General features: G+C 35.5%; 2 protein-coding genes across 11 annotated transcripts; one reads left to right on the top strand and one right to left on the bottom strand.

Moving 5' to 3' along the window:
- Positions 1 to 1,585: 1,585 nt before the first annotated feature.
- On the top strand, positions 1,586 to 20,594 carry ABCI1 (non-intrinsic ABC protein 10). Of its 9 annotated transcripts, XR_016059011.1 has the most exons (4): positions 1,621 to 2,254; positions 12,844 to 13,888; positions 19,604 to 19,835; positions 20,003 to 20,594. XR_016059011.1 is itself a non-coding variant. In XM_006827695.4 (3 exons), the coding sequence occupies exon 2, from the start codon at positions 13,184 to 13,186 to the stop codon at positions 13,844 to 13,846; it is 663 nt and encodes a 220-aa protein (XP_006827758.1). In that variant the 5' UTR covers positions 1,586 to 2,254; positions 12,844 to 13,183; the 3' UTR covers positions 13,847 to 13,888; positions 20,003 to 20,594. The 9 variants fall into 9 exon arrangements, 3 of the variants coding, with proteins under 3 accessions (XP_006827758.1, XP_020525232.1, XP_088727670.1); XM_006827695.4 differs by lacking the exon at positions 19,604 to 19,835 and having other exon boundaries at positions 1,586 to 2,254; XR_016059012.1 differs by lacking the exon at positions 19,604 to 19,835 and having other exon boundaries at positions 1,591 to 2,254; positions 12,844 to 13,899.
- Positions 16,655 to 20,286, bottom strand: LOC18423092 (O-Glycosyl hydrolases family 17 protein). Of its 2 annotated transcripts, XM_006827694.4 has the most exons (4): positions 20,200 to 20,286; positions 17,638 to 18,617; positions 17,064 to 17,367; positions 16,655 to 16,982 (listed from the first exon to the last, which is right to left on the bottom strand). In XM_006827694.4, the coding sequence occupies exons 1-4, from the start codon at positions 20,276 to 20,278 to the stop codon at positions 16,954 to 16,956; spliced, it is 1,392 nt and encodes a 463-aa protein (XP_006827757.3). In that variant the 5' UTR covers positions 20,279 to 20,286; the 3' UTR covers positions 16,655 to 16,953. The 2 variants fall into 2 exon arrangements, with proteins under 2 accessions (XP_006827757.3, XP_020525215.1); XM_020669556.2 differs by having other exon boundaries at positions 16,912 to 17,367; positions 20,200 to 20,282.
- Positions 20,595 to 25,421: the final 4,827 nt, after the last annotated feature.

The raw sequence follows: 25,421 nt of genomic DNA, 5'->3' as shown, positions 1-25,421 counted from the left end.
TTTTGGAGAGAGAAATTGGCCCAATGGGCCTGTACCTCGAACTCTCGAAGCATAAATATCCATGATACCCTTCACTTTTGGAGAGAGAATTTGGCACAATGGGCCTCTACCTCGAATCTCCAGGCATAAAAGTCTATGATACCTAGGTCCTGAGCGTAGGGTATAATGGATATTTTTGTTTGAGATATAGGTGCAATTTGTATAAAATTACAATTTTATTTATAAAAAATAAAATTGTATATTGGAGACCGTCTATTTTATTTAAACAGTGTAAATTTGATACATCTTTAAAGTACTATCAATGCGTTATCTTTTAATATAGCGTCCAATTAAATAAAATAAACTATTGTAATCTTATTAGTATAAATAAGGTTGCAACTTTATATAAATATTATCTTTAAAAAAATAAATACATGGAATTATATAATGTGAGACTATTTGCTAATGTTACAAAGAGATTACATATTCACAATCACTTCTAATTATAAAATGTTAATTTTGATGGTTTGGGATGCATCACAAAATTTGATAATTTTTTTGTTTTAACTTCGAGTCTAATTAATGATACACTTCTAACCACACAATTTAAAATTTAACTGACTAGAATAATTGTAACCTACTTGTACTAAAGATAATATGTTTTCAAAATGCATACATAACTAAGTTATGATTATCACCATCTAACTCAATCAGTTGGACAATTGTGCTTTAGATGATCCAGTTTATTGTAAAAACTTAATTTCTTTGAAAATTAGATAAAATTAATAGTTTATTAGTTTTAATAATTTGGATTATCTAATTTTAAACGGTTTGACTAGTTAAATAAAATTGAATTTTTATATTTATATTTTATATTTTAATATTATTATTATTATTTATATTTTTTTAAAGTCTAATCTAATTGGTCTGACCAATCGTCAACCTAATTATGATAGGACAGGCACCTCTTCAATTTGGTGACCGATCTGATCTTGATAATATGATGCAAAGAAAAATGGCCTTTTATAACCCCTGACATGGAGCAAAATGCCCTTTTAGGGAAAAGACATTAGAATAGTTTCAAATATACCATTGTTGTTTTTACATTGAACCTAGTTTTAAACACGTGGGAAGGACACGCTGAAAGATGGCACGAAAAGTGTAGGCATACTTTGGCCGCATTTGGATCGCTTCTATGCGATCCGGTTTAATAAGACACATCTCGACAAAACACATTTCTTACATTGAAGGAATTGTATGCTTAATTAGGGGTGACAATGGACCTGGACCCAACATGGACCTGACTCGGGTCTGCGTGTGGGTTACAAAATTGGACATGAAGGATCGGTTTTGGGTTCAAATTTTAGACCTGAACACTATTCGGGTTTGAATTCGGATCCCACATTTTCTAATTTATAAAAATATATTTAAATACATCGATGGGTCTTTCGAGTGGGTACAAGTCCGAGTCCCATAATAATTTTTTTGGGTCCAATCCATGTTGAGAGACCCGACCTGACTTGTTGGTACCCCTGCTCGATTGACGTTACATTATACAATTTATAAACATATATATGCAATTTAAAACCCTATAATAAATTGACTTTTTATATGGGCGTGTTTGATAACCCAAAGTGGCTTAATGAGAACTTACCTAATATTATTCGTTGTGTTCGGTGAAAAACGGAAGTTAAAAAGAGAACTCCACTATACTGTTCATGTTCCTATCTTTTTGTGCGTTAAAAAAGTTCCGACCGTTTGGTCGGAACTTGAAATTAGAAGTATTTAACTCCCCTATACTGTTCATGTTCCATGTTTTTGTGCGTTAAAAAAGTTCCAGGCAAAAGGTCGGAACTTGAAATTAGAAGTTTGGTTAAAACTTCACCCTCGAAAAAAATTTTGCCCTAGGATTTCTTCTTCCGTTCTGCGCTCGCGCTGAGCCACCCCTCTCTTGGCACCGTCTCGATTCGGCGGCTTTCACAGTTCAACGCGACCCTCTCTCTCTCTTTCTCTGTGCCGTGATATCTATGCGCTTCTCTTCTTTCTTTCGGAATCTTTGCCGGAATTCGTAACATTCGCTGGAATATTTGGAATTTTGTCCGGAACTTTGAAATCTCGTTCGAATTTGTGTTGGACTTCTAGTTATAAAAGAAATTATCCGTGGAAAGATTTACTCTTTCTTCTAAATTATATCTGGCGTTTCACTGTTATCGGAGTTTTTCTTTAACTGGAGATTCTCAGTTGATTTTATTGATTTCCACAGTGGTTACACCAGGTGAGTCTCTGATTCATCTGTTTTCCTGATGTTTTCTAAACATTAAATTTTTGTATTAGGGTTTGAAGGTTCCTGTTTATCATAATGCATTTGCGATTATTTCATGGATTCATTGTTTTTCTATCCAATAATTGATGGCTTGCCTTTTTTATGCTAGTTGTATATTGCTTTCCCCCCAACTCTTTGAGGGTTATCGTTATTGTAATTATAAATAATTTTTTGTTCAAATATGAAACCCTTATATATGTATATATATATCAGGGCAAAACATCACTTTGAACTTATTATATTGTTATTGTTTTCTTGGATAATTGGAAAGAGTTGTTTAGGGAATTAACTTGTCAGGGTCAGTTAGGTTTTACTGTCAATTGAAGTTTTGACAATTTTGAACCTTGTGTAATTTCTGGGTTATTTGACCTTCTTCTGGTTTTCTGTTTGGGTATTTAGTGTGCCATGTGCATTTACTCTTCCTTGGAGGCCAAGGGGTCTCCTTTATTGTTCATGAGTGGCAAATTTTTCATTTTTGAATGTTGATTCAGCAGCTTCACGTAAGCTTTTCTAATCCATGATCATGTTTCTTTGATAGTCACCATTGGTGGTTTTGGACTAATCTTCTATGGAAATTGCATGCTATGCATGAATGATTTTTCATTTCAATGATTTACTTGTAGCCACGAGGTTTTTTCCTTGCCTTTAGTTGAAGTTTTCTGATTCATGTGCACATGCCATATATTAAACCTGAGAAATCATTTGTGCCGGTTTCCTTACTATACTGTTGCGTTCTCTAATGGCTGATTGATGCCCAAGTAACTGTGACTGTTGTTGCTTCATGTATTTTGCTATATATTTACTTATTCTTGTCCATTTCTTCTTGTTTGGTATGTATGCTTTGTTCATAAATTATTTCTTCCAGTAATTCAATTGGTACTGGCAATAGATTCCAATATTACTTTCGGTCCCATACAACTAATATTCATTGAGCAAAGGATATTGTTTTTCAAAACGCGATTAATAAGGCTGATGATGGCTTTTTGCTTTTATAGAACTTAAATGCACCAGTTGCAACTTCCCTCCGGTACACTTAATATTTGATAGAGAACAACCTGTGGTTGTGTTCTAAGAGATCTGCCCTCACTCGATTTCCCGAAACCACTGTAGTAAAGCATTTGCTGGATAACTCATAGCCATGGACTGGTCGATGCTTTATATGGTGCCACTGTTGAGAGTAGTGTAAACAAGCTTATACCCACAACTGTGAATGGTGTAGCCAGAGTCGAAGCCATTGACAGGGGTTCATGTTCCACGTCTTTCATCTTCTATTCCTCCAATGGGTTTATGGTTTTTTTCTATGATTTTCCTTCAACACCACATGTGTGTTTGAATGGATTGATTTTTTAGTGCTTGGATTTTCAATTATGTATGTTTAAACCAATGGTTTAAAAAGCGGATCGGTGACCCGGATCGGGCACCTAAAAAACCGATCCGGATCGGCGAATCGGCGATCCGGATCGGGAATCGGCTGAATCGGTCAGATTAAAGCTTCAAAAAAATCCGAAAAAATTATTAAAATTCATTATAAATGTTGTTTTTTTGGAATCCAATAAGAAATGATGGTACTACAATATTAACTTTCATTTTTTTCATCAATTTGTGAATATTGAGATGCTCTTTCCCTGTATGAACTTATGTTGATCATTAAATTTACATCACACAAAAGAAATCATAGAATTATCATGGATTAATTATATAATCATATATGGACTACTATAAAGAGTTGACTAAATCGATGAAAATTTGGCCACTAAAATCTCGAATTGACGGAAAACCCTAATCCGTTAAAAAACCCAAATTATTACAACCTAACTAACTATAATATTATATACCAACAATATTTTATAATTATTTTATTATATAAATAATGAACAATCCAAAATATTTTATAATATCATCTAATTTAAAATGTATTATTGACAACTGTAAGAAAAATAGTACACTACATGATTTATAATACAAAAATTAATAAATAAACTAAAAGATTTGGTTATCAATGTAGAAATTATTAGACTGCGTACCAATTTTCTTTAATTTTTTAGGTTTCTAGAATAAATTAGTGGAAGAGATTGTTAGTAGAAAGAGAGAGATTTCAAATGGCCTCATTGTATGAATCCTAGCTTTAAATTAATATTACTAAATTTATGTTAAAGACTATCTTGTTATAAAAGTAAAAAATATAATTAGACCATTTATTCCTAGGTCGTATGAAGAAAATATCTTTTTTTTTTTTGACAAGAAATACTTATTGTGTTATCTTTTATTTTTTTTTACAAGAGAAAAATAATATTTGTTAATTATCTTTTTTTTTTTTTTTTGACAAAAGAATAAGATGTTGGACTACATTTTTTTTTTGCTTGTTGTATTACTTTTTATTTATTTTTACAAGAAAAATAAAAAAATGATGCTGTCAAAGCACATTTTTATTTTTTTATGCCTTTTGTTTTATTTTATTTGCAAGAAATATTTGTTATATTACCTTGTATTTTTTTTACAAGAAAAATAAAAAAATGTTGTATTATCTTTTTTATCTTTATCTTGAAAAGCCTTTTATTTTATATTTTTTCTATTTTTTGCTTTTGTTTATTTTTTTGACAACAAATTGTATTTTTTTTACAAGAAAAATAAAAAAATGTTGTATTATCTTTTTTATCTTTATCTTGAAAAGCCTTTTATTTTATATTTTTTCTATTTTTTTACAACAGTATTTTCTACCTTTGTTTATTTTTTTGACAACAAATTTTTTTTTGTTTTTTTTTGTTGTGCGCTAAGGGGTTCGAACTCAAAAAAATAAAATAATTTGTTGTGCGCTGAGGGGTTTGAACTCAAAATTTTTTTTGGTGTTCGTTATGGGGTTTGAACTCATGACATACGCCCAAAATTCAGTATTGTCAACCAACATGGCCACATCACCACATGTGATTCTTCTAGTTTCCATAATAATATATATTGAATGATATTGCTTTAATGACTTTTTGTGGGAATTATCCCACATTGAAAGATGAGTGTTGCTTGGTTTCATATAAAGTCATGTGTATTAAATTTCTTGTTGTGCGTGTAGAAACGTGATGGAGGCAAACGTGAGATGAGTTGCCACGTGTGGCCACGTGTCACTCTCGTGCGATGGCCACGTGTCACTCATGTGTGGCCTGAACCGGTGCACGTGTTGGAGTGTGTGTGTCGCACGTGCGACACGTACACACGTGTGAAGGCTAGAACCAGCTGGGAACCGCTAGAACCGGCTGGGAACCGGCGGTTCTCCTCTAGAACTGGGCGGTTCCCGGTTTTGTGTTGGAACCGGCACGGTAAGTACCGATTCCCGAGTCGAATCGGGCGAGTCCGATTCGACTCGGTGTTTTTTTAAACACTGGTTTAAACCAGTGTTTTAAAAATCGGCGAGTCGAATCGGACTCGCCCGGTTCGACTCGGGAACCGGCACAGGCCGTGCCAATTCCAGCAGAAAATCGGGAACCGCCCGACTCTATAACAGAACCTCCGGTTCCAACCCGATTTAGCCCGGTTCTACCCGGTTCTGCCCAGTTCAGCCCGGTTCCTGTGCGACACGCACGTGCACACGTGCTCACCTCACGTCTGCCTCCCACATGTTTCTACACACACAATAAAATATCTATTACACATGACTTTATAGAGATCCAAGCAACACTCATCCTTCAATGTAGGATAATTTCCACAAAAAATCATTAAAGCAAGATAATTGAATATATATTATTATAGATGTTAATAAAATCACATGTGGTGATGTGGCCATGTTGGTTGACAACATTGATTTTTGAGTGTATGACTTGAGTTCGAACCCCACAGTGAACACCAAAAAATATTTTGAGTTTGAACCCCTTATCGCACAACAAATTTTTTATTTTTTTGAGTTCGAACCCCTTAGCGCACAACCAAAAAATACAAAAAAAAATTTGTTGTAAAAAAAAAATATAAAATAAAAGGATTTTCAAGATAAAGATAAAAAAGATAATACAATATTTTTTTATTTTTCTTGTAAAAAAAATACAAGGTAATATAACAAGTATTTTTTGCAAATAAAATAAAATAAAAGGCATAAAAAATAAAATGTACTTTGGTAGCATCATTTTTTTTTTTTTCTTGTAAAAAAAAAAAAAAAGTAATACAACAAGCAAGAAAAAAATGTAGTACAACATCTTATTCTTTTGTCAAAAAAAAAAAACAAAGATAATCAACAAGTATCATATTTCTCTTGTAAAAAAAATAAAAGATAACACAATAAGTATTTCTTGTCAACAAAATAAAAGGTATTTTTTAATACAACCTAGGAATAAATGGTCTAATTATATTTTTTATTTTTATAACATGATGATCTTTAACATAAAATTAGTAATATTAATTTAAAGATAGGATTCATACAATGAGGCCATTTGAAATCTCTCTTTCTGCTAACAATTTTTTCTACTAATTTATTCTAAAAACCTAAAAAATTAAAGAAAATTGGTACGCATTCTAATAATTTCTACATTGATAACCAAATATTTTATTTTATTTATTAATTTTGTATTATAAATCATGTTGTGTACTATTTTTCTTACAGTTGTCAATAATACATTTTAAATTAGATGATATTATAAAATATTTTGGATTTGTTATTATTTATATAATAAAATAATTATAAAATATGGTTGGTATATAATATTATAGTTAGTTAGGTTGTAATAATTTGGGTTTTTTTAGCGGATTAGGGTTTTCCGCCAATTCGAGATTTTAGTGGCCAAATTTTCATCGATTTAGTCAACTCTTTATTGTAGTCCATATACGATTAGATAATTAATCCATGATATAATTAATCCATGATAATTCTATGATTTCTTTTGTGTGATGTAAATTTAATGGTCAACATAAGTTCATACAGGGAAAAAGTATCTCAATATTCACAAATTGATGAAAAAAATAAAAGTTAATAATGTAGTACCCTCATTTCTTATTGGATTCCTAAAAAACAACATTTATAATGAATTTTAATAATTTTTTCGGATTTTTTTGAAGCTTTAATCCTACCGATTCCCGATCCGGATCGTCGATTCACCGATCCGGATCGGTTTTTGAGGTGCCCGATCCGGGTCACCGATCCGCTTTTTAAACCATTGGTTTAAACTATTACAGGTTATTGTTGAATTATTGTGTTCATTCAATTGCATTTTCAATTATGTATGTTTAAACTATTATAGGTTATTGTTGAACATCAGTGGTGAATGTAAGTGGTGCTCAGGTTATTATAGGTTATTGTTGAATGGACTAATTTCGTACTGCTTGCATTGTGCATGTGTGTTTGAATGGGCTGATTTCTTAGTGCTTGCATTTTCAATTATGTATGTTTAAACTATTACAGGTTATTGTTGAATGGGCTGGTTTTGTACATGGTTATATATGGATGCATGAATTGTGAATGTTGCTTGACATACATCACAAATGCCTTAATAGATAACATATAAATGTTGTGTGCCATTATAATCTTAGAGAGAGAGAGAGAGAACACACAAATGTTTTAAGGGACAAACAACAATGTTGGTTTATTGTTGAATGACGTATATTTTTTAGTTTGGGATATAGATGCATCAGTGGTGAATGTACGTAGTGCTTAAGTTATTACAGGTGATTGTTGAATGGGCTGATTTCTTACTGCTTGCATTGTGCATGTGTGTTTGAATGGGCTGATTGCTTAGTGCTTGCATTTTCAATCATGTATGTTTAAACTATTACAGGTTATTATTGAACGACTTATATTTTTTAATTGTGAATGACGTATATTGTTTAGGTTGGGATATGGATGCATCAGTGGTGAATATGAGTAGTGCTCAAGTTATTACAGAAAAATAATATTGTACTTTACTTTCAATTGATATAGTATTCCAAAAAATTATATTCTACAAATTAATAACAAATAAATAATATCTATGTCTTAACTTGAACATTTACATCTTGCCTATTACTTAAGCTAATCCAATACAAATACCCAGTTATTCTTTAACTTCTCGGGAGGTTACCAAACACAGAAACCAGGAACTTCTTAACTTCCCAAGAGGTTATCAAACACAGAAACCAGGTACTTCTTAACTTCCCAGGGATGTTATCAAACACAAAAACTAGGAACTACTAATTTATAATTCTTCAGTAACTTCCAATTTCCAGTTCATGTTCTTGATTCCAGCTATCAAACAGGCCCTACGGGTCCATAATATAATAATACTATATGTATCCACACTCCTCAAAACGCAAAAATAGTCTCAAAGAAATCAAGGAGAGATTGGATATCAATTGTGAGAACTCACATGCTAAATGAGATTTGGTACAAAGGATAATATCACAAAAGGATGTGCTTGTCAAATTTTCTTATATGCTTATCGAGCAAAAGGATAATGAACTTCAATATGTTTTGTGCGTTCATAAAATTCAGGTCTGAAAAATATAAATGACACTATTTTTTTGCAATACATTGGCATGTGAGTGGTAGTGTCCATACCGACGTATGTTAGCAACTATTGAAGCTACACAACTACAATGGCAGCTGGAGCTATAAGGCAGTTGTTGATGCCACTAAGCGTGGTCACTTGGAAAATTTAGGATGATCTGGGACCCTGTCTAGGGGTGGCAATGGGTCGTGCCAAGTCCGGGCCAAACCCGACCTGTTGACACTTGAGAAATATTAAGCAATATTAGGCAGTACCAAGATAGACTAAAATATATAAGTTGTTGATGTAAAAAAACATTGGTAACATGCCAAAAATAAAATAAAATAATAGAGATATATTGTTCTAGTTGCACTCGTGACTATAGTTTTTCATTCCGTTCACGGTCTTTTGATGTTGACAACTATAGTTATGTGCTTTCTCCAAGTTATCCTTGGATGAGAGGTCACTAGAGATTCCGCAGTAGAAGCACATAGAAGTAGGGGTGGCAATGGACCTAGACCTAACTCAAGACCCGACTTGGTCCAGGTCCAGATACCCAACTCGACTAGTGTTATATAGATAATATTTAATATATAATATTTTTATAAGGAAGATACTACAAAACGCTTACAGGCGAAAATGAACAGTGATTTTGCCTACCCTCATCACCGTCCAAAGTTTATCACACGATTTCGATTGTCCAGTAGTGTTTCTACATCTTAGTGATCATAATTAATCTTGATCATTAGATATGAAATTATGTGTCTATATTTATTTTGTCGACGAAGCACAAAGTTCAAAAGAAATGGTCTCGAACTTTGTGACACATTTAAACTATCAAATTTCACATCGGATGGTTGTAAGTAATCATGACATCTCTATACCAAAAGTAAATGGTCTCATTGTATATAATCTCATTCAAAAAATAATATTATATCTTTTGAAACAAATAATATAAATTTAGATCATGGTCATTGTTGAGATCATAGGACTCTAAAATTTTGGATAATTTTAGATCATGGTCATTGTTGAGATTATAGGACTCTAAAATTTTGGATAAAAATACATCTTTGAGATATAGTTTGTAGGGAAACTGCACAGAATAGTGTGAGTCGGCTGAATCACCAAACATTTTTTCCATAGTTTTGGTTCGAGGGAGTAGATATACCGAAATAATGATCTTGTGGGATCATGAGATGTTTTAGCCCACCGATTCTCTTTTCTTCTGCCTAATCTCCATCTCTCTCTAACCCCGCTGATTCTCTCTCTTCATGCTAACCTCTTTAGCTTTCTCTTTCTCTTTCTCTCACTCTATCACTCCTCTCTCTCTCTCTCTCACTCTATCACTCCTCTCTCTCTCTCTCTCACTCTATCACTCCTCTCTCTCTCTCTCTCTCTCTAACCCAAAGCTTTCCTCCTTTGCAAAGGTGATCACATGGGCAACCTATGAAGTTGTGATCTCTTCCCACAAGCCCCCCATTTCTCCCTTTTCATTCCCTAGACCCAGTTTTCAGGAATGATCTGTGTATTTTCTCTTTCAATTTTATCCATATTTGTCCGAATGTGCAATGTATCAAATATTACACATCTAAAATCTGATAATTTTAGCATAGGCATCGGTATATTTACTGAAATTTTCAGATATCAGATTGTACGCATTATCACAGATATCAGATATTTCTGATATTTGTTAAATTTTTTTTTTTTTTTGTGCATATCGGATTTATCTTATTTTTACATGTATTTATCTGATATTTACAATTTTACATATATTTATGGATATCATATTTATAATTTATTTCTATACATTTGTTTGATAAATATTAGTAAATGTATTTTCAAACAAAAAAATCAGTAAATGTAATGATAAATGTGCTGTTAAATTGATTGAAATTTACCCGGATTTATCAGTAATTTGACTGAAATATTGTCAGATATGAATAAATATTAGTAATCTACTTATAAATTTTCTAGCACTGAAAATGTGTGATATATATTGGAAAAAGTGTGTTATATTGACTGTGAATTCAGTTTAAAAAAATAATTCATGATATATTTTTTTCATAAGCTATGACCAGAGGTCTAGGTTTAGATGATAAATGTTTGATGTACATTCTACTATGATCAAAACCTGATGCAGATACATTCAGAGGTTTCTGTACTGATATGGCCCTCTCATTTTTCTGGACTGGATGTGGTTACCATCCAGTTAAATGGCTGCTAATCAAAGGAGGGCAGGCTACTGGTTATTGAAAAATCGGCCAAGCCGACTCGGACTCGTCCGAGTTACTCAGCCTTGGCACCCCTCCGAGCAGAGTATATAGGACATAATTGGAGGTCGGGATATCAGTACAATGCCCATGCGAGTCGCTCTAGTACTTGCCTGAGTACTCCAAGTGGTCCATATTATACTGCATTGACTTCCATCAATATGGCTTCTTTCCATGTTGGATAGGTAGATTTCATGCGAACTATGTTCTTGCCTGTTCTTGTTGTCAGTGGATTCATATGGCATGTGGACTTCCACATCTCAAATTCTTTGACCCCCACCTATTTGTTCGAAATTTTTCAGCTTCTTCTCCCTCTTTCATCCATGTCTGAACTTCTTCTACTTCACTCTCACTCAATTATTGGGCCTCCCATTCACGGATACCAAAACAACCCACAAAAGCACTAAAAAATTACTGAAGTTTGACGTTTCTCTTGAAAAGTTCAAATCTTTCTTGTGCTTTCCTCTCTCGCACAAAATCTTGGCCAAGGTCCTCGCCTCCAGATTGAAGGCAGTTCTGAACTGGGTTATATCTCCCCATCAAGGTGCTTTCGTCAAGCACCACCAGATCCTGGATGGAGCATTGGTGGCCCATGAATGCATCCACTCTAGAACTTGCTCCAAAGTCCCGGGACTCATAATCAAGCTCGACCGGGAAAAGGCCTACGACCATGTCGACTGGGCTGTCCTTGAAGAAACCCTCTCTCATAATGGGTTTTGGCAACCGTGGAGAAAATGGATCAGTGAGTGCATCTGCCACCCTTTCTGTTCGGTCCTAGTCAATAGCCCCCCTGGGGATTATTCTCCTCATCCAGGGTCTCGGCAGGGACTCACTCTTCCCCTTCCTCTTTGCCATAGTCGTGGAGGTATTCAGCAGATTAGTTGCTAGGATGTACCAGCACAAACTGCTCAAAGGAATAGCAGCACATGGAAAGTGATTTTCATGGGGAAATATATCTGAGGGTTAATGAAATCTTGGATGGCAACTAGAGAAGAATTGAAGAATCTGATGGGCCTTTTGAGTTATCAAATCTGTGGAGGTGGTAAGTTGTAAGGGGTTATCTTATTGCAGGAACAGATACCTTGAGTTATTTAGAACAGGCCATTGGCCGTTTGGCATAGTCTCGGAACAGGGTTGGGTATATAGAACTAGTCAAATTTGATGATTAATAGAACCAACCAGTTGGATGACCTAGTTTTACCAGTTCTGGGTTGACCATCTTGTTACACAATGTTTTTTTCAAAAGCCTGTTTTTGGTATTTTTGGCTGCTTGTTTCTATTGTTGGCTCATATTTCTGAAATCCTTTCTTTTCTTGATCCTAAATTTTGGTGAATTCTATTCTATTGTTCACTCATGATTTCCTAGGCCGGCAAAGAAATTAAATCCAACTCCTTGATTTTAGGGATACTAGGATACTTGCTAATCCTTTGAGATTTATTATCATTTGCGTTGGATTTCTTATTCTCTCTCTCTATCTCTCTCTCTTTGTGCCCGTGCCCTTGGGATTCCAGTTGCTTGCAAAAATTGCCTATCTGCGGCTTTTAGCTTATACTAAATTTCTCCCCAAAATTTCAATTTTTATTTGTTGATCATTTCCGTTATTCTAACATTTAATGAAGAATTTGGTATTTTTTAATCATTTTGTTTTCAGACCTGTTCAATAGGCATTCCGACCAGTTCCAACGAACTGGACTCTTCGCTGGTTTGTCATGCAGTGATAACACTGTTCCTATCTTCTTATAAAATGAGGACTGATTTTCCATGTCTTCTTTTGAAATATTTAAATCATGTGAATATGAATGCTTCATGTGAATGTTTTGGCCTTTATTGTCGCAGAGAGAACATCACTGCAAGGAGCATGAAGCTGCTATGGTGCATAGTGCCCGAAGCGTTTGAAACTATGACATGGACTTTAAATAACCAATGAATTGATATTGGTATAAAGATCTCTCTCACTGATGTTGACCCTCTTTTCATAAATGAAGCAGCAGAAATTGGGAATTTAATCTTAGTTTAAAAGTTCACCACTTTAATTACCAGTGTCTAATCACAGCCTCTTTCCCTCACTCTTCCCCCCACTACCAAATTCTCCTTCCATCTCTGTCATCCCTTCACTTTCAAACCAACTCCCCCTCTCTCTCCCCACCCACCTCCCCTCTCCCTCTCTCCCCACACAATGCCGCCCACTCCCCGTCTAGTCCTCCGCAATGTGTCGTGCATGCGAAATGCACAGGTTGTCCTCCGAGACATCAATTTCTCTCTCAACCCTGGCTCTGCCCTTGCTCTCACTGGCCCCAATGGCTCTGGCAAGACCACCCTCCTCCGCCTCCTCGCCGGCTTCTCCCGCCCCTCCGCAGGTGTTGCCCTATGGAACTCACTCTCTATAACTGATCCTGGTGTATTCTCTCTCTACAAGCTCCAGCTCAATTGGTTAAGCCTCAAGGATGCCATAAAAGACAAGTGGACTGTCCTCGACAATGTACAGATATTTGAGCTCTTAGAAGGGAAGGTGGGTAACTCTCAAAAGGCCTTGGAGTTTGTCGGACTTGGTCGACTGGTGCATGACAAGGCTCGGATGCTCTCTATGGGACAGAGGAAGAGAGTACAGATTGCAAGGCTCTTGGCCATTGATAGGCCCATATGGCTTCTTGACGAGCCATCTGTGGCATTGGATTCAGAGGGGGTGAAGATTTTGGAGTATGTAATTAAGGAGCATAGGAAGAATGGGGGAATTGTGGTCGTGGCCACGCATTTGCCCATAAAGATGGAGGATGCCATGGAGCTCAGGCTTCCTCAAAGGTTTCCAAGGAGGATGACTCTGGTTGATATGGTGCATTGAAATGGAGGTTTCATGGTTCTTTCCCTTGCTCTTGTTTGTTCTGTAAGTCTTTTGTTGATTTAGTTGATTCTCTCTCTCTCCCTCTCTCTTATATATAGACACACGCACACACACACACATATTACTGTTTTTCTGTGGAGGTTTCAGGGTCTTTTACTTGGATAACGTTTACTTTTTGTAAATTTAGTTTATCTGATCTGGTACATCAGTATGGAGGTCGAGTCTTTGTTTCTTGGTAAATTCTGGCAATCTTTTTTGTGGGTTTCGTTGATTGTGTTATTTATTTCTATTTCTTTCTTTATCCCTCTAGATTATTTTAAATGTTTTCCTTCTCCCGTTCTTTGAAATGGTGATTTTGGCTATAATGCATTTGATTTTTCTTTTCTCACTGTAAATCCAAAGTGGTTTGTCATTTCATTCAATACACTTGAGAATGTTTGTCATTTCAATCAATGTATTAGATTAGTTTTGCCCTCTCCCATTGCACCACCGCCCCCCCTCCTTCCAACCCATGTGTATGTAACTCCAACATGGTCTGTATAAAATTTATGCCTTTTGGTTTTGCTCTCTTCTCCCTTTTCTAAATTGTCTGGTATATTTTCTTTTCTTCTTTTTACCAATATTTAATGTTTTGGATATAAAGTATGCATAGCTTGACTGCGTACTAATTGCATAATACGGCCTCTCAGATTTCATAGTTTAACTACTATAGGTTTTTATTTTACCCTTTCAGGGCTTTTGGTTGTAGTATTTATAGCTTAGTGTGCAACAAAACCTTCTAGATGCTTTCTTTGTTTTTGTTTTTTGTTTTTTTTTTGAATTGGGATTTATATGCATTTGTTTTCCCTATTCAAATGTTTAGATACTGAACGAACTGTAGGGAGGTGCTCTCTCAAAGTTAGGTAGTACATATAACATACTTAAATTATGAGTGCACGCATCCATGCGTACATACATACATGCACATTTTATGGTACAGCACACATACACATACAAGCATATATATATATATATATATATATATATATGGAAATGGCTTCCCAACGACTATAGGCAAAAATGAATAGTGATTTCGCCTACTCTCTTCACCGTCCAAGTTTCATCACGCAGTCACAATTGTCCGGTAGTGTTTTATTTTATTTTATTTTATTTTCTAAAATCCGAATGACCTGAAATTTGGAGAGTATGTACATCTTATTGAGGCACATCTAATAAAAATATAAAAAAATTATCCGCGAAACCGAAAAATTTTGAGGGTATTTTGGTCAATTTTTTTCATGCAAACTATTTTTTTTATATTTTTCAAAGATACCCCTATTTTTGATGAATACACGCTCCTAATTTCAGGTCATTCTGATTTGTAGAGAAAAAATGAAAAATGAAACACTACCAGACAATCGTGACCGCGCGATGAACTTTAGACGGTGATGGGGGTAGACGAAATCACTGTTCATATTGTCCTATAGGCATTGCGTAGTATTTTCCTATATATATATATATATACATATATACATGCATGCATGCATGCAGGCATACATGCATACATACATACAAATATACAGACGAGCAAACAAGTTTGCCATGCTCTGGATGAGATACATGCATACATACTCAAGGTTGCCCCACTGGATGAGAGAGCCACATTACTTGATTCTAAATTGCGGTTTTCTTTTCATACTCCAAAAACAGGGGTGATAGCTATCATAAGTTGTTCCAAATCAATTCTTAGAAATATATGAAGGCCTATCTTCTCACCCCTATGCCTATGTATTGAGAAACGTATCCTTCTTGGACCTGTTCTGGTAATTTGGTTTTTTTTTAAGAAAGTTAAAGGTGCTCTGTACCATAAAGAGCCAATGAAGCATGATAACAGCTGTTCTAAATACTAACAAAGATGGGACATGCTCAATATCTTGTGGTTTTAAAAGTTTATCCCCTTCCTTTCACCCTATGATATCATTTTGTCAGTAAGAAACAGTGTACAAATAGGGATGCGTGGCAGATATAAGGTCCCATGGAGACTTCATACGCTTGCCGCCAATTGTCTCTACGAACTATCCTCCTCTAGCCATAAATGGACTATCTCACATGTCTACCTGGAATCGAACATGGTCACGGACTTTGTAGCTAATAAGGCAACCACCTTTTCAGGAGCCACCGTGTGGAGAGGCTGCCCACCAGATTTTTCAACTTTATCGATTTCTTATGATGTAGCTTGAATTCCCTATGCTAGGGTTGTAATTAATTATCTTTAATAATTAAAACGGGTAAGGGGCCGTAACGCCCACTGATTTACCCAAAAAAAATAACTGTGCACTAGTGTTTCTAATACTCACCATGTCAGACTAAGATTTGGGTGAGTCATGCTCAGATTTTGCAGGGTGCCAAGTCTGAGTGCAAAGCTTTGGGATCTGACTGAATCTCACTAGTTCTTAAATTTTTTAAGACTCGGCCGAGTCTCACTCGCCCCACGACTCGGGCTCCAGACCCTAGTGATTCCTGACCTGCACCCATGGTACACTGCTTGATACCCATGATTTTGCTTGTTTCCAAGGGCAAACTACAAGTTGATGGATAATCACTGCCATTATTGTATGTGATTGCCGTAGTAATCCTAGCACCATGGTTAGTAAAACTCATGGAGCTGCCTCACCTAATTAAGCTGGGGCAGAGTGTAGATAAGATAATGGGTTCCTTGACCAACATTGAGCTGTTCCTTTTTAGTTCCTATGGTTTGTAGGTGCGTTGCGCCTGTTGGTGATAACATGCATCTGACCTTTGACAAATTAAATGAAACACTTTCACTGCTTACAAAAAAGAAAGTGTTATTTCTATTGAAAACACTCTAAAAGTACACCTTGTGTCATGTAATTGTCAAAAAAAGGCACAACTCATACCAGTAGTTGTGAGTTCCTTGAAATGGATGATTAGTTGTTCCCTTAATCTTCAATCTTATGAGCAGTCCCTATACAGCCAGTCCATAAAAGAGGCCACGTCATTTAGTTTGTGTGTGCTACTATAGTCATGTAGTTATTATAACCTTTGTGTTCTATTCTATAGCCGCTGTGAACTTCAATATTTCATGCTTTCCTCGTTGAGACATTCTCTTAAGAGTTGTATATACAGCTTCCATAACCTGCGAAGAAAGAGAGGAAATCATAACCGATGAATCATCAAAAGAAATTTATGCTTACGAAAGACTGGGCTTCAGTCATACTTGGATCCACTGTGCTGATTGCTCCAGTTTGTTTAAAGTCACAGTCATAGGCATGACGCCCAGCTGATTGGTAGTAAGCATTCATGGCATAGGCTGCATGAGCTTGGATTGTGTTAGGAAGAAAGCAGGCACCACCTATCTGGATTGGCCGGCAATCTAAACCTTGGCCACATGCATAGTCTATGTTTTCTTGTAGAGCCCTTGGATCTGCATTTGCTTTGGGTAAACACCATTGCTTCATGTTGGTGGGCACTTGGTTAATTGGAGCAAGTGGGGTTGGGTTTATTGGGGCTGGCATCCTAGCCTGCAAAAAATACAGCACTCAGAGATTTAGAAACGAAGAACCAAATAGGATTATGATCTTTGTTGGAAAAGGTTACTATAATCTGGTTCACAATATGGTATAGATGTTTCTTATTGTGTATTCCTTGTTTGATTGTGCTATATTCAAAGGAAAGTTCGATCTTATCCAAATAATGTTGATAAAAACAGGAAATGGACCTAATGTACGATACCCTGTGTAGTATGCATTTTGTTGTCTGGAGAGAGAGAAAGAGTAGTCATGTACTTTTACCTCGGACCGCAGGATTCCAATGTCATAAGCAGGGACAAAATCTGGCCTGAAAAGCCCGAAATTCCTTTCAGCTGTTGGCCCAAGCTTAAGATTCTCATTGAAAAGAGAGAAGATGTAAGTCTCAAAAGTTTGGTTAGGCATGAGTGGGGTACCAATGCCTGAGTTTACATGCCTTATAAGGTTCCCATTATATGCAGCAGCATTAGCAACACTGACTCCAATTTGACCAGGGTCCCCAATTGAAGGCCAACCTGTTTCAGCAATGACTATCTCAACATCAGTGAAGCCTAAGCGCTTCATGGCCGAGTAAATGGCATCCAACTGGGCATCCAACATGTTGGTGTAGGTTAAATGTGTGTTAACATCGAACACCCCTTTGTTTGGCCTAAAAAGTGCGAAATCTAAGGTGTTTGGAGTGAACCCAAAATAAGGATATGGGTTTATCATGAAAGGAGCATTGGTGGCCCTCAAGAAGCTTAGCAATGGTTTGAGGACAAGGGTGGTATAGCCTCGCCTAAACCGACCAGCTGATGGTGGGGTGGATATGGATAGGATGCCCAGAGAATGGGGTGTTGAGACCTTAATTTGGTGGTCTAGTGATGCCCCAATAAGAACAGCATGGAGGTTTTGCATGGCCGGTATGAGGTTGGCGGCTAGCAAAATGTCATTTGTATGTAGGACTTCATTACCAACTAAAATGCGAATGATTTTGGTGGTGTAAACATATGGCAGGATGTTTATTTGTATCCATTGTCGAGCTATGGCGAGTCTTCTAAGGCTTGGTATTTGGTCGTTGGGGATCGCAACTGTTAGAGCTATGCCGGTGTTGGCGAAGGCTTGTATGATGGCGTGGTCGATGCCAAAGAGCTTCACATGGTTGATTAGGGTGTTTTCTTTGAGGAATTTTGCTACCTGGGTGGGTGGTGGGAGGTTGTTCGCAACAGTCCCATAGTTCACACCAATGTTGATGGCTTCTGTGTCTGCAAAAATAAGGTAGCCATAAAGTTACAGAACAAGTGCACTCATGTCACATGTGTGTGTGCCATAAGAGAGAGAGAGAGAGAGAGAGAGAGAGAGAGGGTTGAGTACTTTGAAAAACTTAACAATGTCTGCCTAGTATCATGGCCTTTAGTATGGATCCAAGGGGGAATGGTCATAGGTTTAGTTGTAATGTTGCCATGAGGAGGTGATGGCCTGAATGAATATCTTTGCATTGCAGATAATATTCAGGATTCAAATTCAATCAGCTTGGTGAGGTACTGTATAAAGATCTCATGGTATGTGTTTCCTGGGCTTGGTTCTCTGTCCTGGTTAATGTGTCATTTAATTGGTAGCTTAAAGAACCTAAGGCTTAGGGATTCCACTTTCCATTTTAAATCCGTTCTCTCATAATTTTGAGATCGGAAAGGGTGGTTTGATAAGGGTGGCTAAGTTGTTAAGAATCCAATGTGTGTGAAGGGTAGCATTGATGGGATCGAATTCCACTGAAGATCTAAAGACAAGATGAATTTGGGTATTAGAAAGCTCGGATAGGCAAATAAGGATTATTTAAATTTTTTTAAAAAAAGAAAGAAAACAGATATACGAATAGGATTTGTTGGAGAATATGCGTTGGAGAGATAGATCTGTTTTTAGTGAGTTTGGTTTGGTCTTTTAGGCTAATTATTTAGGGGATCTGGGACTCGGATGGGTATTTGTTAGTGTCCTCCAACAAGAAGTGAACAAGGGTATTCAGTCTAGGATTCGGTGTCGTCATGGTCTTGGGTCATTGAGTGATATCTAGAGCAAGGATAGGATGCTTTCTTCTTTGTTAAGCTCATGTTTACAGATTTGGATCATGAACAACACGGATTTATTTTCATTGAGTTCTTTTAACTTGATTTATGGGGACACCACTTCCTTGATATGTTTGCTATATATGCATTTCTCTGCTTTCCTGACTTTGTTGTTGTGTATACTGATGCAGAGTATTGTTATATTGAGAATGCTTTATAGGCATTTGTAAGAAAAGTTGACACAAAATGATTTGGAAAAGCATAAAATATAGCCATTTACGTTTGGTACAAGAAGGTTAAAATCATCCTTAGTTTCTAGAAGTGAAGGCACTTGGAGGTGTGCTATTTTTGAATTTTGCGACACACTGTGGCTGCCTGATCTCACATCTAACGTCTAGGAGTGATTGTGACCTTGTACAAAAGGTAGACGGTCTTAATCCCAAAAGGATCCCCAACCATTCCCACCTCTCACCATATTGACATGTTTTAAGGTTTAAACTACAATTCGTTGCACTCCATGACTTTTTTGCGTTCTTTTTCTTTGAACTCCTTGACATTTCTAACTACCAATGAATTTCATCACTTTTCAGAAAGTATTTGACATGTCATCAATGGTTCACAATCAATGGCCATCATCACAGTTTCATTCGAAGATTTTCCTCACAGACATGTCTCAAATGCAATGCATGTGGCCGAATTGTGAAACTTTGGAGACAAAAATACTGGATCAAGAATGAGTCCAACAATGAATGGAAGAGAGAGAGAGAGAGAGAAGAGAGCTGCGTACCCATGATGCAGTTGACGCTGAAAAGGAGAAGGAGACTTGATACCGTAGCAGTGGCAAAGCCATTTCTCGCCATTGTCATGGAGTTTAGTGGGTGTATGTTAAGAGTGGTGCAGTTTTATAGTGCTATCTATGAAAAGAAATACCTTGCTTCAAGGGGGGAGTTTTGTTTGTTTGGATGCTGATTTGGAGGGTTCTTTGTGGCAATTTTTTTTTTAATATTTCAATGCTATTTTATTGGGCCGTTTGCTTATCACCTTTGGCTGCCTTCTGGGCTTTATTGGTTTCTGCCATATTTGGCTGAGATTTAACACCCAGATGAACATTTTATTGGTTGTTTTCTAATTCTGACAACTAAATCGGCTGATAATATGATGAATGAACATGGTCACACACAACTGGTGTTTTTTCTCTGTATGTGTGCGTGTGTGTTTTGAGAGTGAAGGATTGGAGTTGTTTATGGAAAATACATGTTCGGTTTGGGAAGAGATCATAAAAGCTGTGGAACTGATACGGAGACAATCTACTTTCATTAAGTGATTTATTAGATAATTGAAAACATGGAATCTTGAGTTAGAAGAACTACGTATCCCCCAGTATTGAACCTCTTAAACATAGTAAAAGGCTAAGTGTCAAAAATAGCAAGAGGAGGGTAAAACACTCGCAAAGCTAGAGGGATTTTGTTCGTTGTATAAGAATATAGCAAAGCGAAGTGCGCAAACTTAGCATTCCATCTTATCCGGGCAAGATTAGGTTGGTGTTCAGTTATCTCTACAAATACTATATTATACTCGTTTTTTCGACAACTCCTTTTCTCATACTTCCTATGCGCACTCATTTATGGCCTGGCTGGACTGAAGGTCAGCCTCACCCCCGAGGGTTAGGATCTAAGGGCTGGTCGAGCTAGCTATTGCTTCCTCCCTCTACAGGTCTTGAAAACAAGCGAACAAAGGGGCCCTGAATTTGGGGCAAAAAAGAGACGTCCGTTATATTTTCGTGATCACTCACTCTGATAATCTTGTCAATAATTTTTTTCAGATCTCCTAATAATTTACTTGAGTTTTGATTATTTACTTAACCAATGTTCTGGCCAACTTTGAGCTGGAGTGAGGTGGAATTGGGATTTATTGCCCCACACGTGAAAAGCTTTAATGGTATTAAAATATGGGATTATATGCAAAGAGATTATATATCTTTTCTACAAGGAGGTCAGAACTATTTTTACCCATTAGATGTCAAATTGGATGGCTTTGAGTGAGTCATGAAGTCTGAGAATTTGTTTTTTGTAATTTTACGTATGTTCAATGACACTCTTATAACCACCCATTTCAAAATTTAAGGGACAGGATTGATTATGACCTTCGTGTACAAAAGGAAAATGGTCTCTTTGTAGATAATTCTTTTAACGTTAAAATATATTTTCATCTTTAATTATAACATTTAAAGCTTAAAAAATAATGTAGATCGAGTAAATCTATGAAAACTTCAAAATCTTAAAAATTGACAATCCAAAAATACATTACAATATGTTCTATTTTTAAAACTTAAAATCCATTTTTTTTCTCATGTCCATACATCTTGATGTCGAGCTTATCAATTTGACGATATTTGGGCATCAAAACAATCTCTTTTAGTAAAATTTTTGAGGTAGACTCTAATTTGATTGTTTAGAGCCTTGGCTCTATATAAACTTTTTCCATTGAAAAAATCTTAAGCGTCAAGGTTCATTTCCTGCCTTGTTACATGTCAAAAAAGAAGAAGAAGAAAACAGAGTAAAGTTCCCATTCCTGACCTATTTATAGGAATTATAGGAATGGATTAAGGTATATAAAAATAATAATTAAAAAAAGAAAAAAAAAGAAAAAAAAAAGGTCTCAATGGGAAACTATGGGACTACATTGGATATCAAAGTCAGCTATGGTTGTTAAAAATGTAGTTCTTATGATATTTGCTCTTTCTCAGCTTCTTCTTCTCTTTTCTTTCTCCTCTTCTTTCAATTTTTAATACTTGTAGTTAAATTTTGCCTTGTCCAATGGAATAAAGGAATAGTGGGTCCCTTTCTCTTTTTTGAGAAGACTTTTCGTACTTTCGAAAAGCATTGCTCTTTATTCTTGCTTGAGGAGAAGGAAATAAAGGGTGAACAAACATGGAGTGTAAGATATGAGAATAGTTTGATGCACAATGTTTCAATTACTTGTTAACTGTCAATGTGAAATCAGGGCAATAAAGTTGAAAAAATATTTATTGGACTTTGGGTTATGGTCCTAGTCCATCCCAGACTACCTCATTCATTTGATAGTAGTCTTGTTGAGAGTGTATACTTCCTTAGGTCCTACATGAGCATACTGTTGACTTATTCCCTTGGATAGAAAACCCACAAGGATTTTTCTGGTCTGTAATTTTGGAAATAACCTAAGAGTCACTGGGTGATTGTTTTCAAAAGAAAAAAAAATCGATTTTGAGTTCTCTAACACTTAGATCTCATTCTCTAGTAATTTGACAATTTATATTTAATCTTGAGATATTATTCTCTTCGAGCCTATAAAGAGTGTAACTTGAATTTTTTATGTATTTTTACTTGAGTTTGGCCTATGAATTGAAGATGTTCTTTCTACAAAATTTGGGGTCCTAAAGATGCTACTAGATTGGGTTTACTCGAAGGAGTAAATAAATAATATGCTCCGGCGGGAAGCAGGAAATCTTCTGGCCAATCTTATGGGATACCTTTTGCTGTACGTTACATAGTACAGCGTGTGCCATGGGAAATCAACTGATACCTTGAATGGGAGGCAGAGTTGTTATAGTCCTTTACGATAGGCATATGTACGGTCGATATCCACTGTCTGGAACATCGATAGGCATATGTACGGTTGATATCCGCTTTGCCCATGCTCTCGCGGTGTAGCACGGAATACACCAGCAGTGTATGCTGTGCTTTCCGTTTTGACGTTAGCAAAAAAATCCCAACCGTCCAAATATTCACACAATTGAGATCGTTGGGTTATAAGCGCATCAACCGTGATGTAAACTCATACAAAGCTCTCCATATGTTCGAACTCCAATGAGCTCCCTTTGTGTGGATCAAATTGTGACTACCAGTTATAAGCTATGTTACAAAGACGAGCGTATGTGTACCGGCGTGATTTGTGATTTGGATGCATGTGTTAATAATTTTAAATTGGAAATTAGTCTTTCAAACACTACACGTCTATATATCATTTATAAAAAAATAAATTAAATTTTTTAAGAGATATTGAACATTTCTAGCAAAATTTCAATTAAGAAGCTAATAATTACTGCCTATCTTAGACACATGCCCAAGTTTCACATATTATTATATGGGTTCAAAAAAACATTATCTCCTATATTTTAACTTTAAGGTCCCTTCATGGATGCATGCAAGTAATGTGATGCAATATATGAGCTCTCTTTGTATGGTTTAAAATAATAAAAATATATGAGAAAATCCCCAAAATACCTATTATTTAAAAAATCCCTCCTAAAAGTTTGCTTTGATGTTTATATTTCTTTTTTTTTCTCCAAATTGCCCTTGGTTTGGACCTTCAGGATCCCAAATTCTACTTAAGTGGTTATTGGGAAGGCTTTCTCTTACATATATTTAGACTTTGAAGGTCAAAAGTTGTTCTAAATATATACTTTGAAGATCTCGAGTTACCACTTTAACTTAACTTTTATAAGAATAAAGATATGAAAGAACCAAGTATTAGTTAGGACTAAACCTAAATCCATCATAGTTTGAGAATTCATGACAAGTCTAGTTTTGAAGGATCGAATAATATCCCTATACATAAAAAGCTAAAACTAAATATTTTGTTTTAATACATTAGTTCTTCATAAATATAGCAACTCGATGAAGATCTTATCCAAATATTAAATTTTACCTGCTGTATTGTCGCTATCTGGTTTTGATAAGGTCCAAAGTTAAAGTTTGTGGGAACATATGTGCAAAGTTTTTATAATATATGTATGGAAAAAGTTCATATAAAGTTGACGCTTTAAAATGCAGAACTAAGGTGCACCTCTTAAATCTTTCGAAAAAAGTTATTTTGATGTTGAAAAACATATGCTTGATCATATTGACATCGAGATATATAGTTATAGAGAAAAAAAGTTAATGTGTTTATAGACCAGCTTATAAAAACAATATATCTTATAATACATAATCTGGACTGTCTATTTTTAAGATTTTCATGCGTTTATATATTAGCTTGATTTTAACTATTTTAAAATTTTAAATTTTATAATTATAAATTAAATTAAATTCTCGCATCATCCTAAGGGCTTTGGAGACCAAAAACGCATCTCTTTAACAAAGTTTTGGGGTCCACCTTGATTTGATTGTTTAAAATGGCAACCTTATACAACCTACACACCCGTATGTATTCATGTATTACATTTGTAAGCTTCATCTTATGCCCCAACAATAGTCAATAAAATAATGAACACATTTAAAAGAAGTTTCTCAAATAAACCCCAAAATTTGTCCTCACATCTCCTGTGAAACCAATAACTTTAGATCTTCATGTTCGAAGTTGCGTTTTAGGATAAAAGTTTTTCATTTGTTGCATTTGTTGGGCTCAATTATTTATTAAGTTAAATTTCAGACCTTTAAGATTTAAAGTTTGTTATGAGAATAACTTCAAGCCTTTAAAGTCCAAGTTATGCATATGAGAAAGAACCTTTTCAACAAGGCACGACATAGGTTAAAATGTGGATATTGAAGGTCTGAAGTAAAGGCCAATTTGGAAAAATAAGAAAAATGAAAATGGAGTGTGAATGCAAAAACAAACTCGGCGGGGGGCATGAATTTTTAAATAACAGATATTTGGGGGTGTATTTACATAAATTTATCTTTAAATAAGGGGCATGGATTTTTAAATAACAGATATTTGGGGTTGTATTTACATAAATTTCTCTTTAAATAACAATTGTTTTAAGTATATAACATCTTGTAATAGGGATGGCTTCCAGTCATTGTAAAAGGCGGAACACCATTTTTCCAATCCTTATTATGGCTCCAACAACTAGATTGAAATTAATAATTTGCCCTCTAAAATTCTACAAAAATGCTGTTCTTCACTTCTTCCTCTATTAGATTAAGGAGTAAAGAGCCATTTCCATCATGTCTCAACTTGTGTGGCTCAAGCCAAATGATGAACTTGCCTTTTCTTGTTTTAGGTTCTAAACTCAAAGCGTTTGTTTTT

This window comes from Amborella trichopoda, chromosome 7 (genome assembly GCF_054954075.1).
Source record: "Amborella trichopoda isolate Santa Cruz 75 chromosome 7, AtrichopodaSantaCruz75HAP2 v2.0, whole genome shotgun sequence".
Taxonomy (NCBI): domain Eukaryota; kingdom Viridiplantae; phylum Streptophyta; class Magnoliopsida; order Amborellales; family Amborellaceae; genus Amborella; species Amborella trichopoda.
Note: the sequence above shows the minus strand (reverse complement) of the source record. Positions and strands in the feature narration are given on the sequence as shown.

What these genes read in the sequence shown, in the direction of transcription:
- LOC18423092 (XM_020669556.2), bottom strand. Translation starts at nt 20,278, where the DNA reads ATGACAATGGCGAGAAATGGCTTTGCCACTGCTACGGTATCAAGTCTC. An exon ending in CAGCGTCAACTGCATCATGG is followed by an intron (nt 18,618 to 20,199) that starts GTACGCAGCTCT and finishes TTATTTTTGCAG; the next exon opens with ACACAGAAGCCATCAACATT. An exon ending in TTGGAATCCTGCGGTCCGAG is followed by an intron (nt 17,368 to 17,637) that starts GTAAAAGTACAT and finishes TATTTTTTGCAG; the next exon opens with GCTAGGATGCCAGCCCCAAT.
- ABCI1 (XM_006827695.4), top strand. Translation starts at nt 13,184, where the DNA reads ATGCCGCCCACTCCCCGTCTAGTCCTCCGCAATGTGTCGTGCATGCGA.